This window comes from Phyllostomus hastatus, unplaced genomic scaffold, assembly GCF_019186645.2.
Source record: "Phyllostomus hastatus isolate PE091 unplaced genomic scaffold, TTU_PhHast_1.1 phas_contig_210, whole genome shotgun sequence".
NCBI lineage: Eukaryota > Metazoa > Chordata > Mammalia > Chiroptera > Phyllostomidae > Phyllostomus > Phyllostomus hastatus.
The window spans coordinates 25,652,519-25,665,684 of record NW_025333737.1 but is presented as its reverse complement, the minus strand read 5'-3'; the positions used below and the strand labels follow the sequence as shown (position 1 = coordinate 25,665,684).

At 53.5% G+C, this 13,166-nt stretch overlaps 1 protein-coding gene across 5 annotated transcripts; it reads left to right on the top strand.

Annotated features, from left to right (window-relative positions):
• Positions 1-1,189: 1,189 nt before the first annotated feature.
• On the top strand, positions 1,190-12,661 carry RSAD1 (radical S-adenosyl methionine domain containing 1). Of its 5 annotated transcripts, XM_045835627.1 has the most exons (11): positions 1,190-1,458; positions 1,859-1,992; positions 2,101-2,305; positions 4,859-4,996; positions 5,102-5,224; positions 5,428-5,491; positions 5,931-6,078; positions 6,626-6,680; positions 7,367-7,470; positions 7,656-7,789; positions 10,563-10,799. In XM_045835627.1, the coding sequence occupies exons 1-10, from the start codon at positions 1,324-1,326 to the stop codon at positions 7,768-7,770; spliced, it is 1,221 nt and encodes a 406-aa protein (XP_045691583.1). In that variant the 5' UTR covers positions 1,190-1,323; the 3' UTR covers positions 7,771-7,789; positions 10,563-10,799. The 5 variants fall into 5 exon arrangements, with proteins under 5 accessions (XP_045691583.1, XP_045691582.1, XP_045691581.1 ...); XM_045835626.1 differs by lacking the exon at positions 10,563-10,799 and adding an exon at positions 12,219-12,661 and having other exon boundaries at positions 4,859-5,224; XM_045835625.1 differs by lacking the exon at positions 10,563-10,799 and adding an exon at positions 10,432-10,556 and having other exon boundaries at positions 4,859-5,224.
• Positions 12,662-13,166: the final 505 nt, after the last annotated feature.

Sequence of the window (13,166 nt, the reverse complement as noted above, 5' to 3'; positions counted from 1 at the left end):
CTATCTCCCTCCCTTCCCTCTCTAAAAATAAATAAATAAAATCTTTAAAAAAAAGAGAAACGCCATACCCTTTAGCTATCATCCCATCTCTCCCTACTCTCTCGTCCCCCCCACCTCCTCAAGCAACCCGATTTTTATTATTATTTTTCATCAATGAACCTGTGCTTCTCAGATGGGCAGAGCCAGATAAAGCAGGCTATAACTTGACCCAAGAAATAAAAACAATTCTTCCTGCTTGCAATCCTCATCCTGTAGGTGTCTGCTCCCTTTGGGCAGGGGAAACATCAGTTGGTTGCCTCTCGCACGCCCCCTAGTGGGGGCCTGGCGCACAACCCAGGCATGTGCCCTGACTGGGAATCAACCAGCGACATTCAGTTTGCTGAAAGGGACCATGCCCAACCCACTGAGCCACTCTGGTCAGACTCTTTGCTTTTTTAGAAGACGAACATAAGTTTAGGATACTCCGAGGGTCCAAGTAGACATTAGCCCCACTTCACAAATGATGATGCAGAAACTCAGGGCGGCTCGGTGTCCTGCCGAGTTAGAACTTGGTTGTCTGACTCCAAAAGCCCGTGCTCTTTCAACTTCATGAGACAGTTCAGGGGCCTGCTTCCCCAGCCCACCACCTGAACTCTGTTTCTCCCACAGTTACCATCCCTGACTCTCCCACCAGTGACTGTAGACATGAGGGCGGCCTGACCCAGAAGATGACAGCCTAACCTCCTGGCCTAGTGGCTTCCCCTGGGGGGTTTCTGCCCCTTCAGCATCCAGCCCAAGTGTCCTCTCCTCCCACACTGACCCCGAGACCCTTGTAACACACTGCGCCACAGGCCAGAGCAGGCTGCCTCGGTATCCAGCAGGTGCTGAATTAATAGATGTTGCCTGTTGTCTTCTTGGTTTTCTTCTCCTATCTTATGCACTTGTATTGTGACCTGGTCTTATGTCTCTGATGTCCCAATGTCCCCATCGCCCAGCTCTCTGCCAGGCACATAAAATGTGAAGGAATTCACTGAATAAACTAAGAATTCTTAGATGGGTCAGGGAACTCGCCTCGGGACAAGGTGCCAAAGGCGGGCAGCTCACCCCCCAACCTGAAAGGACGGGTGACTGCGGGGAGCGCATAGGTGCCCAGCAGGTGGCGCCGCAGACCCGAGGCCCCGGGTCCTCCAGGCGAGGTGTCCGACGCGGCGCGTGGTCACGCAGCCCTTCTTCCTTCCGCCGGGGCAGCTCAACCAGTTCGGCTCTGCGCACAGTGTGCCCCGTGGACGCGTCTCGGGCTTGGATCCTGCCCGGTGCGCAAACTGTACCTCCGCATTGCGCACCATGACGCTTCCCGGGGCCCGGGCCGGGGCCTGGGCAGCAGCAGCCAAAGTGGCCCAGAGGCGCCGCCGCGCGGAGGGCGCGGGAAGATCGCAGAGTCCTGTGACTGCCAGCCAGCGCGCGGCGCTTTACGTCCACGTGAGTGGGAAGGAGGAGGCTGAGGTTGGGGGCGCGGCCGCGCCAGCCGGAACCTACATAGTGACTTCTCACTGGCCGACTTCCCTCGCCTCCCAGGCGAGGCCTCGGATGGGACCCGGTGCCTTGGCAGGGAAATGTCTGGGTCCAGGGACCTGAAGTCTCTGGTGCTCACCAGCTCAGTGACCCTTGACCGTGTGATTTCCCTTCAGAGCTCAGTTTTGTATTATTGAAGTGAGCATAATAATACCGGTCCGACCTGCCTTGGGGGTCGTATGGCTCAGGTGACGTAGGCACTGTTGAGAAACCTGGAATGGGAATGGGGATGTGTGGGACTGCACCCTGGACTGAACCCAGGACAGCCTGCAGTCACCTCTCCCTCTTCAAACACCCTTTCCCCCAGTGGCCCTACTGCGAGAAGCGCTGCAGTTACTGCAACTTCAATAAGTACATCCCCCGCGGCATGGAGGAGGCAGCTATGCGGAGCTGCCTGGTGACTGAGGCTCAGACTCTGCTGCGGCTCAGCGGGGTACATCGGTGGGTGTGGGGGTCAGAGGCAGGACCTGGAGAGAGCGGATGGGACAGGTGCTGCAGGCGTCGCGGAGGGCTCACCCAGCTCTCATCCTCTCCATGTTCTTTACCCAGGGTGGAGTCTGTGTTCTTTGGCGGGGGCACTCCCAGTCTGGCCAGTCCCCACACTGTGGCTGCGGTCCTAGAGGCGGTGGCCCAGGCAACTCACCTGCCTGCAGACTCCGAAGTCACGTTGGAGGCCAACCCCACTTCTGCCCCAGCCTCTAGGCTGGCAGCATTTGGGGCAGCAGGAGTCAACAGGTTGTCCATTGGCCTCCAGGTAACCGATCTTATCCACCCCGTCCCAGGGCACCCGGCCCTTCTGTGCTGTCTCTCCTCTGGTCACATTCATCTATTGAGCTCCTTCTGGGTGCCAGGGCCTAGCAGGTACTGAAAAGTGTCTGGTGACATTTTGTAACTATGTAATTGTCTGCTTCTGTGCTAGACCACAAGCTCTGGGAGGCAGGGATCGTGGGTGCCTTTTTGTTCATCACAGAATTCCAAGCACCCACCATAGTGCCTGGCACACAGCACATGCCCAGAAAAGATTTGTTACATGATTGGAGAGACAGGAGGAGGCGAACATGTAGTCAGGACATTGCAGCGTGGTATAGGGGGCTCTACAGAAGGCCTTCCGAGTACAGACTGAAGGGCATCTCAGTCTGATGAAATCACGGAGACCTTCCTGGAGAGGTGATGTTTGAATGAGGAGGTGAGTTCACCAGGGGAGAGGGTGTGGGAGGAAAAGACACAGGATATGGAAGAGGCTTGCATGTTTTGGGGGAGCTGTGAGTCACTCGTCATGACTAAAGCGGATGGAAATAAGGAAGCCTTCAGCACCCTGCTAGGGAGTTTGGGTTTTGCCCGGTGGTGACAGGGGAGCCATTAAAGGTTTTTAAGTAGGTAGAAATATATTCCTCTCGGGCTGACCCCTGGTGCTTTCATATCCAGTATTGCTTTCCCCACTGCCAACACGCGTACCGCTCACCATAGAATCTGGGCTCAGAGCCTGGTCCTGACGGGACATTCAGAAAGGGACACACCATTTCTGAAATGGTCTGGCCCCACATTTCTTGAATCTAGTCGTGAGGAAACCTCAGGCAAACCTAACTGCAGAGACTCCTCGTGTGTGTGGTCAGAACAGGCAACAAGACTGATATAACCTCTTACCAAGTCTTTAGTGTACAGTGTACACGAAACATGTGTTAAGTATGAAGACAGTGATGTGTCTAGAGATCTGCTGATCTCTAGGATTTCTTCATTAAGACACATTTTGAAAAACACCTGGCCTTTATTCTTCAAAAACACCAATGTCATGAAAGACAAAGAAAGGCTGAGGATCTAGACTAAAAGACTGGAGAGACGATGCAGCTCCGTTCAGTGTGTGACCCCCGGTGGGACTCTGGGGTGCGGTGGGAGGAAACCACTACAGTAGATGTTGTGGGACAGCTGACCGGATTTGAATGACTATGTGTTAGATAATGGCATTGTATCAGTGTATCAGTTTCCTGAATGCTATAATTGGATGGTGGTTATGTAAGAGATGTCCTTGTTAGGAAGTGCACACTTAAGTATTTAGGGGTGAAAGGATACAATATTTAAGTTCATTAAATTTAAACAACCAGCCCTGGCTGGTGTGGCTCAGTGGATTAAGTGCTGGCCTGTGAACCAAAAGAGTCGCTGGTTCGATTCCGAGTCTAGGGCCCATGCCTGGGTTGCCGGCCAGGTCCCCAGTAGGGGGCGTGCGAAAGGCAACCACACACTGATGTTTCTTTCCATCTATTTCTCCCTCCCTTCCCCTTTCTAAAAATAAATAAAAATTTTTTAAAAAGATTAAAAAAAAGATAAAATCTTTTTTTAAAGATTTTATTTTATTTATTTTTAGAGAGGAAATGGAGGGAGAGAGAGAGGAAGGAGGAAATGGAGGGAGAAAGAGAGAGAGAGAGAGAAACATCAATGTGCGGTTGCTGGGAATCACGGCCTGCAACCTAGGCATGTACCCTGACTGGGAATCGAACCTGCGACACTTTGGTTCGCAGCCCGCACTCAATCCACTGAGCTACGCCAGCCAGGACTTTTGAAAATTTTTTAAACAACCAGTTTGCAAATCTGGCCAGTGGCTACCATATTCTATTAAAATGGTCTGCATCTGCACTGTCCACATGCCAGTAAACAGTTGGAATGTGATTATTTAAATTTATCTTAAACTTTAAATAGCCACATGTGGTTAATGCCTACTGTATTGGACAGTGCAGGTGTAGGCTGTTCCCATCATTACAGAAAGTTCTTTTGGACAGTGCTGTTCTGTACAACTATTAGTATGATGTATGATTCAGTATTACATCAATACCTGTGTGTATTTATAGAGAGACAAAGCAAATGTAGCAAAATGTTACTTGTTGAATCTAGATGAAGGTGTTTATTGGAATATCTTTTCACATTTTCTATAGGTTTGAAATATTTCAAAATAAAAAGTAAAATTAAAAAAGACTCTTGGCCTTGGGGCCAGACAGTCCTAAATTTCTGGTCTGCCTTTGCCACGGTCTGCCCTTGGGCAAGTTCTGTAACATCTCTGAAAGTCAGTGTTCTCATCTGTGAAATGGAACGACTGTTGGGGGTTATGAGGATGAATTAGGCATCGCATAGAAATGCTTGGCGCGTAGCCACCCTTTGATGAATGGTACACCCTTCGTATGGGCTTGACCCTCCGCCTTCCGGCTGCCTGCCACGCCCTGCATTTTCACTTGTATCTGTGTCCACAGTTGGCTCAGTCAGGTGTTTTTGTTTCCCCCTGAGCTGCCCCGGGCGCTTACCCCCGGCCCTCTCTCCGCAGTCCCTGGATGACACCGAGCTCCAGCTGCTGGGGCGGACACACTCGGCCAGCGATGCTCTGCGGACACTGGCCGAGGCCCGGGGCCTGTTCCCCGGGCGCGTGTCTGTGGACCTGATGCTGGGGCTGCCGGCGCAGCAGGTAGGGCCGTGGCTCAGGCAGCTGGAGGACCTGCTGCGCCACTGCGACGACCACATCTCCCTCTACCAGCTGTCCCTGGAGCGGGGCACTGCCCTCTTTACCCAGGTGCAGCAGGGCGCCCTTCCTGCCCCAGACCCCGAGCTCGCTGCTGAGATGTACCAGGAGGGACGGGCTGTTCTTCGGGAGGCTGGCTTCCGCCAGTATGAGGTCTCCAACTTCGCCCGGAATGTAAGTCCTGGGGCCGACGGCTGAAGGTGGGGAGTGGTCAGGCTAAGGTGTGAGCTGGGAAAGTGGCCCCGTGGGGAGAAGGGTCTCTGGTGGGTGCTTTAAAGCCTGAGGTGGGGGGACATTCTAACCAGGAGCTCCTTACCTGAGCTGCAACAGGGGCTACCAGCTTTGCTCTGCACTGACTATTCCCTCCCTCCCCACAGGGGGCGCTTAGTACCCACAATTGGACCTACTGGCAGTGTGGTCAGTACATTGGTGTTGGGCCTGGTGAGTCCCCTGTGAACCATGGAAGGGCTGAGTGACTCAGGAGTGGAATGTCATGGCTGTGTGATCTTGAGCCATTTATTAATCTCTCTAAGCCTCTGTTTCCTGATAACTAAGGTGTGGCAAAGAAAAGGAAGGGAGGGAGGGAGGGAAAGGTGCCTTAGAGCCGTTGAGTATGTATTTTGAGGTGCTTAATAATGGTGGGCTGGCCCTGCGGTTCTCAGCCTTTAGCACATGTCAGAATTACCTGGAGTGCTTGTCAGAACCCCGATGGTGGGGCCCTGCCTCCAGAATTTCTGATTGTGCGGGGCCGGGGGGAGGGCCCAAGAGCTCATTTCTAGTATATTAGATGCTGTTGGCCCCTTGGGAACCACTGACCTAACACTGACAGGCACGCAGCACTAGCTAATGTTGAAGTGGGTGTGGTCGTTGCTGTTACCAGGGGCCCATGGGCGGTTTATACCCCAGGGGGCTGGGGGCCTTGCTCGGGAGGCACGGATCCAGACCCTGGAGCCTGACAGCTGGATGAAGGAGGTGATGCTGTTCGGTCACGGTACCCGGAAGCACTCCCCGCTGGGCAACCTGGAGCTGTGAGCATCTGAGGGCACAGGACCCTTCCCCCAGTGTTCCCTGCAACCCCCGGTGTCCCCTGCATCCCTGGTGTCCCCTGCACCCCCTGGTGTCTCCTGCACCCCAGTGTTCCCCTATACTCCCCGGTGTCCCCCACACCCCCCAGTGTTCCCCACACCCCCCAGTGTTCCCCGCACCCCCGGTGTCCCCCGCACCCCCTGGTGTCCCCTGCACCCCCTGGTGTCTCCTGTACCCCAGTGTTCCCCTATACTCCCCGGTGTCCCCCTGCACCCCCGGTGTCCCCCTGCACTCCCCAGTGTTCCCCGGCACCCCCGGTGTCCCCCACACCCCCGGTGTCCCCCACACCCCCCAGTGTTCCCCCGCACCCCCGGTGTTCCCCCGCACCCCCAGAACCACCTGCACATGCACCTTTTCGTTTCTTGCCTTGCCATGCCCCATACTGCACGATCCTTGTAAGCCCCCCATTCACACATCCCAGCGTGGGGCTTGAAGACTGGGAGAAGCACAGGTCTCTTCTCCAAGATCCTGTGATGGTTTTCCTTTCAGGCTGGAGGAAGTTTTGGCAATGGGGCTACGCACAGACGTGGGGATCACTCACCAGGTAAGGGGCCCAGGGGCTCTGGCACACTGCTGCCTCCTACGCTGCACATAATCATTTCTCTCTCTCTTTACACATGCGCGCGCGCACCCTTTTCCTCCTGTTCCTCTGGGGGTGGCAGCTGGAGGGTGGGCTTCAGTCAGCCTGATGGGCAGAATCCACAGGCAGTGTGGTGCAATGGAGAGAACCCAGGGCTGCAGAGACCCAGGGCCTAGTCCCCTTCTCCTGCAACCTGGGGCTCATACCCTTTCACCTCTCTGGGCTTCAGTTTCCTCAGCTATGTGGAGGAAGAGACTAGATGAAGGGTTTTCAAAGGTTTTTAAGTCACACTGAACACTCAGCTAGGCGGTGCAGTAGATGATCAGTCAAACTTAGAGCTGCTCTGGATGAAGTCAGGGCTGTAAAGCCCTAACCCTACACTGAGCAGTGGGGGTGGCGGTGGGGGAGGAACCAAGGGAGCCCTGGCTTGGCTGGGAGCTGGGTTCCGGCCTGAACGCGGAGCAAAGGCGCCCACATCCCTGCTGCTCCGCCAGCCTGGGCCTGGTGTGAGTGAGAGTCAGTTGACTGAGAGCCCTGTCCCGGACCCTTCCTCACCCCCACCTCACCCCCGGGCACATGGCCCAGGGTAGCCCCCCCCCCAGCTGCCTACCCTGTGGTCCCTGCACCTCTGACCCTTCCGGTCGCCCCAGCACTGGCAGCAGTTTGAGCCCCAGCTGACCCTGTGGGACGTGTTTGGAGCAAGTGAGGAGGTGGACGCACTGCTGCAGCAGGGCCTGTTGCTGCTGGATCGCAGGTGTGTTGGCGGTGAGGGGGGTGGCTAGGAGTCCCGGGAAGCCCTGACTGTACAGATCGCACACCTGGGAGAAGCGAGAAAGACCGATGAGGAGGGGCCTGCGGGTGGCGCTGGCACTGGTAGACAGTAGGCGTTGAAATTGGCAAGATGAGGCAGTCACACACGCAGGCCTCGTGGTTTTCCAGGGGTCTCCGGTGTTCCTGGGAAGGCCTGGCTGTGCTGGACTCTCTGCTGCTGACCCTTCTACCTCGACTCCAAGAGGCCTGGCGGCAGAAAACCCCCTCCCCTGTGCCAGGATGACCGATGTCCTGCATCCCAGGTGGGCTTGGGGCTGGGCTGACACTTCAGACGTCTCTCCCAGCAGGCACGCTATCTCTGTTCTGCTCAGTGCTCGGGCCTGGCTTCCTGGGGGGGATGGACCACCTACGGTGAGGTGGGTGGGAGGGCCTTTCTGGTCTGAGAACTGGCAGCAGGTGCGCCCTCCACGGCCAGAGGAGCAGTGATGGTTTCTGCAGGTGCCTCTCACTCGTGGCCTTAAAGCCAGTCCTGGCTGGCGAGAGGCTCGGAGGAATCGTGCTCTCGGGCTTCCAGCCCCCACAGCACAGAAGGGGCTGAGGGGTGCTGGCGGGCCGTGTGTGCGTCCAGCACAGCGGCCTGCCGGACTCTGAGCACAGTGGGAGGTCAGAGCAAGCCTTCGGCAACCAGGATCTGTCTGGGGTGTCAGGAGCCTCTCAGATCCTCCTGGGTCTCCTCCCCCAACACCCTCTCCCTGCGGCCTTTCCCTTGAGAGAGTGAAGGTGGAGGGGGCGGGGCAAGCAGGAAAAAGAGAGGGGAGAAGGATTCCGAAAAGACCCAGAGCCTGATAATTCTCCCCTGGCCTTTTACTGCCAGCCATGGTCACCTGGTTTTATTTAAATAGCCTAATAAGACGGTCTGGAGCCTGTCTTAACTACTGTCCTCTCCTTTGCCCGGGTTCCTTCATGGAGTGCGGAATCCTGATTTGCGGGTAAGAGGCTTAATTTAGGCTGAGATGCCCTCTTATTCCCTGACAATTATTTACCCAATGATTTTAGCATCTATCCGTAATCCTCGTCTGATGGATTCGAGGGCTGCAAAACCCACCCGAGATGGGTTTGAGGGCTGCAAAATGTTAGTTTCTGACTCTTGTCACTCCGACTGCGTTCATTAATTGGCATTCATCCACGTCGAAAGAGCCTTCCCTTTTTGAAGGGCTGATACTCTTCACCTAGAAATTGTATGCAGGGTGTGTGTGTACGTGAGAGAGAAAGCCGTTTTCCTGTGGAAAGGCTTCATAATTTTTCACATCTAAGGGTACCATGACACCAAAGTAATTTAGTGTACCTGCAATTCAGGGCATGCACAACTCAGCCTCTGGCTGGGCCACTGCCGCTAGGGTTCCCCCGCCCCTAAGAAGTGAGCACGTGCATTTCCCGTGTGCCTAGTGGGTGTGAATGTCAGTCCTCCTGTGACCCAAGGTAACGTAGTAAGTGTTGCTACCTCTCATCTATTCATGCAATATTCAGCAGGCACTGCTGGTGTGCCAGGCACCGTGCAGGGCGCGCACAGGGGAACAAGACCTGCCCCGGCCCTCGAGGAACTCACCGCCACGCTGACGGATGTGGAAAGAGTTAGATTTCAGGGTTATCGGTAGGGATGAGCGTGCGGACTGCGGAAGGCTGCAGCGCGTCTGGTGCTGAGGGGCTGGGAGCGGAAAGGAGGAGTACGTTTCTCTTACAACCTCCTCTGGCCGTGGGGCAGCCTGCAGGGTGGCCTGTGCTGCCCAGGGCAGCCTGTCCCCAAGCCTTCCCCTCGTCTTGATATTCAAGAAGTGAGCACGGGGCTGGAGCGAGTGCGCCATCAGATAACCTGGGCCCGCTCGGGTTTCCCCCAGCGGCCAGGGCTCATGCCACCCGAGACACCCAGGCTCCCTGTTCACCGGGCCTGGGCCGACTGCCTGGCCTGGAGCCAGGGCCAGGTGGGGGTGGCACGGACCCGCTTCTGTGGCTCAGCCTGGCCCCACTCTCTGCAGGTGAGTGAGAATCTCCTGGAGGTGGAGCCCAGGAATTTAATTTTTTTTAAAGATTTTATTTATTGGCTTTTAGAGAGGGGGGAAGGGAGGGAGAAAAAGAGGGAGAGAATGGTCAATATGAGCAAGAAACATCGATTGGTTGCTTCTCGTATGCACCCTTACTGGGGACCAAACCCACAACCCAGGCATGTGCCCTGACCTGGAATCGAACTGGCGACCTTTCACTTTGCGGGACAATGCCCAACCGACTGAGCCACACTCATCACGCCCCAGGAATCTCATTTTTAAAGGCTTCATAAATGGCTCTGATCATTGTCTGCCTCCCACTGTGACGGGCTGGGGTCAGGAGGGATGAGGGGACGGAGCTACACAGCTACCTCCCTCTGCGTCTAGCCCTTCTCCCACAGCTCGTCCTTCAACGGGACCCTCCGTACTGAGATTTCAATGGTCATTTTTCACCTGCCCTACTAAAAAAACTCAGGAACACAATTAAAAGGAGGGGAATCAAGCTACTCTGGTGATGAGAGAAATTGGGAAAATGTAATACGCTAAGTGTGCGGTCACAGCTTGAAGGACCAAACCTTCCTCCTGCAAGAGCACTAACAATTTTAGAGCCAAGATTGAGCCCCCCACCCCACCGCCCCACCACGTAACGTGCAGTAGGCAGGGCGGCTATTGTCATTTTCATTCTGCATTCAACAGGCTCTAACTTGACTCAAGTTCTGGGCATCCAGAACTTTCTGTTACATCATTATACTTGCCGTGGGTCCAGGTCGACATGACCTGTCTCCAAAATCAGTCAAAACCCTTGCCTCTCTCTGGCCCCTAGGCCTCAGGCTTGAAGCTGCCATTTCGCCCCAGTGCTGGGTAGCTCAGACTCAGTGCCTTCTCCCCTGTCTTCTCCCCTGAAGAGGCTTGAACAACGGGGACCCACGTGTCCCATCTCTGTGAGACCATCCAGTTCCCTGGACAGAACCGCATTCTGCGAAGAGAAGGACTTAAATGATAACATTGCTGTAGACGGAATGTTTGTGCTCCCCAGAATTCGTACGTGGAAACCTCACCCCCAAGCTGATGTACTGGGAGGTGGAGCTGTGGCCGGTGGTTCGATCACGAGGATGGAGCCTTCATGAATGGGATTCGTGCCCTTTTTACAAAGACCTCAGAGAGCTCCCGCACCTCCTGTGAGGACACGGAGAGAAGACACCGAATCTGCCGGCACCTTGCTCTCGCACTTCCCAGCCTCCAGAACTGTGAGAAATAAACGTTTGTTGTTTAAGCCACCCAGTTGATGGTATCTTTGTTACAGCAGCCCAAATGGACTAAGACAAGGATGGTTTGTGTAGTAGGTCATATTCTCGTTCAAAACGTTCACCACCCTTCCTGCAATGCCCCTTCCTGAGGGCCTGTGGGGGACTGTCTGTCCCTGCCTGGTTGAATCTGGGAAGGCCAAGAGACTCACTCGCGTGCCCCAACTGTAAGAGCCAGGAGGGGGTCCACCGTCTTCTCTCTCTCCGCCACGGAGACCGCGATGTTCAGACAGAGACTGTGTCCTCAGCCCGGCCCTAGAGTAGAGACACCGGGCAGGGGAGAGACATTCCCACTCACTGTTGTGAACCAGTAGATCCGAGGTTCTTTGTTACTGCAGCACAACTGAGACTACACGGACTGATACAATTTGTAATCCCACCATTCAAAGACTAATCACTGTTAAGATGCTGGTGTATGAGCAAAAATCCTTACGTGCAAATGAACACATTTGACTATACAGTCTCCCAAAAATGAGGTTAACCTGCATCTTTCTTCGGGGCCTTCTTGTCCTAGCTAATATGTGGCAGGCATCCTTTCGTGTCCAATTTATATCTACATCCTATTTTTTATTTTATTTAAAAAATCTTTTTTCATTGTGATTTCTTTTGTATATTACCTTTTAGTTTCCTTCTACTCCCCTCCCTCCACCTACATACCATTTTTTTAGTGTAGCTTCATAAGGTACCATGGCATGGTTGTGCCAAAATTTACCCATTCCTTTTTGGTGAAACTGAGGGTTTAATTTTTTATTTTTACAAACTCCGTGATGCACATCGCATGCAAATATTTTTATGCAGTGGCTCAAGCACTTCCTTAGGCTTAGGATAAATCCCCCACGGTGGGGTTGCTGACCGAGGACACCCCCCCCTTTGGTTGGGTACCCAATACCAGCTGCCCTCTGGGAAGCAGCTCACCCTCTTGCTAGCTTGCTAGTGTTCTCATTTCTCTAAAATGTTTGTCAGTAGCAAGCGCGATCCATTTTTCCAAATGATTCCAATCTGAAGAGCACTCTTAGCTCCATCATGAGCTGACACACTGCCTCCCTAACTTTGGCAATTATTTTGTCCATCGATCACTCAAGTCAGAGAGCAAAGGGGATGCAAGCTCTGCGGCCACCTGGCACAAGACCAGACTCGCGGTATTTGCCGGTGTGTTGCCCCTGATTCTCTCTTACCCAGACCCCCCCTCTGGCAGGGTCCCAGCTCTCCCTTCTATTTCCCTCTCCCTGCTCCCCCTTCTTTTCCCTGCGGAGATTCTTAAAGCCAATTTTTTTTTATTACACAAACAACATTATGGAAACATTAGAATTCAAAAGGAAAAGAAAGTCACCCACGATCAGCGGCCCCTACAAATTAAACTGTTTTTCTTTGCTCGTGTTCCCTTCCAGCCCTCGTCCAGATGCGTGCAGGGTCTCTGCCCGTTAGTGCTCCTGGCACAGAAGCCGTTTCGCAGGCCGCCCGCTCCGCCTCTCGCCCTGCCATAAGCGATTTTCCGTGTCGTTACATGGCCATCATCTTGCTCATTTAAATCGTTGCACAGTGTTCCAATGAGTGAATAATGTAATGATTATTACCCTAATGTGAGTCGCTTAAGTGGGCCCCCGTTTTCCTCCATTATAAATAATGCTGCAGTGCCTGTTTTATGGACACAGCGGCTTCCCTCATTGGAGTCATTTCCTCAGATTGGCCCCCAAGAGTGAGATAGCTGGGTCAAAGGGCATGAGTGCTCTAATAATTCTGGCTGTGTCTTGGAATAGTGTTTGACAAAGGGTTTTTCTTTTTTATATTTTCTTGCTCAAAAATTATAACGTGCTTTTCTGCTTTACAACTATATATAGAAAAGAGAGAAATTCCCCTACCTGGAAATTACCATCACTAACATTTGGATAACTGTCCCTCCAGACATCTCCTGATGCATGAATATACATAGAGATGTAGAAATAAAGATAATTTTTCACAAAAGGGATCATACGTATGTTCCACTTTTGCAACCTGGTTGGTTTTTTTCCTCCTCCATTCAACAACACGCCCTGGGCTTCTCTAATTGGTTCTGCCACCACCAGGGCCCACATGCTGGCATAATGTAGCACAAACAGTCATCACTGTAAGCCAGGCACGTACCAAGAATGCTGTCTGAATTAGCTCATGTAAACTCCACCACAGCCCAGTGATGTAAGTTCTATTATTATCATGCCCATTTTGCAGATGACAAAATGGGCTCAGAGAGAATGACTGCTCAAGGTCACATAGCTAGGAGGTGGTGGGGCTGGCACTCACCTTGAGTTCCCTGGGGCTCCCAAACAGAGGCTCCTACAAATAATACCCCAATACCTTCT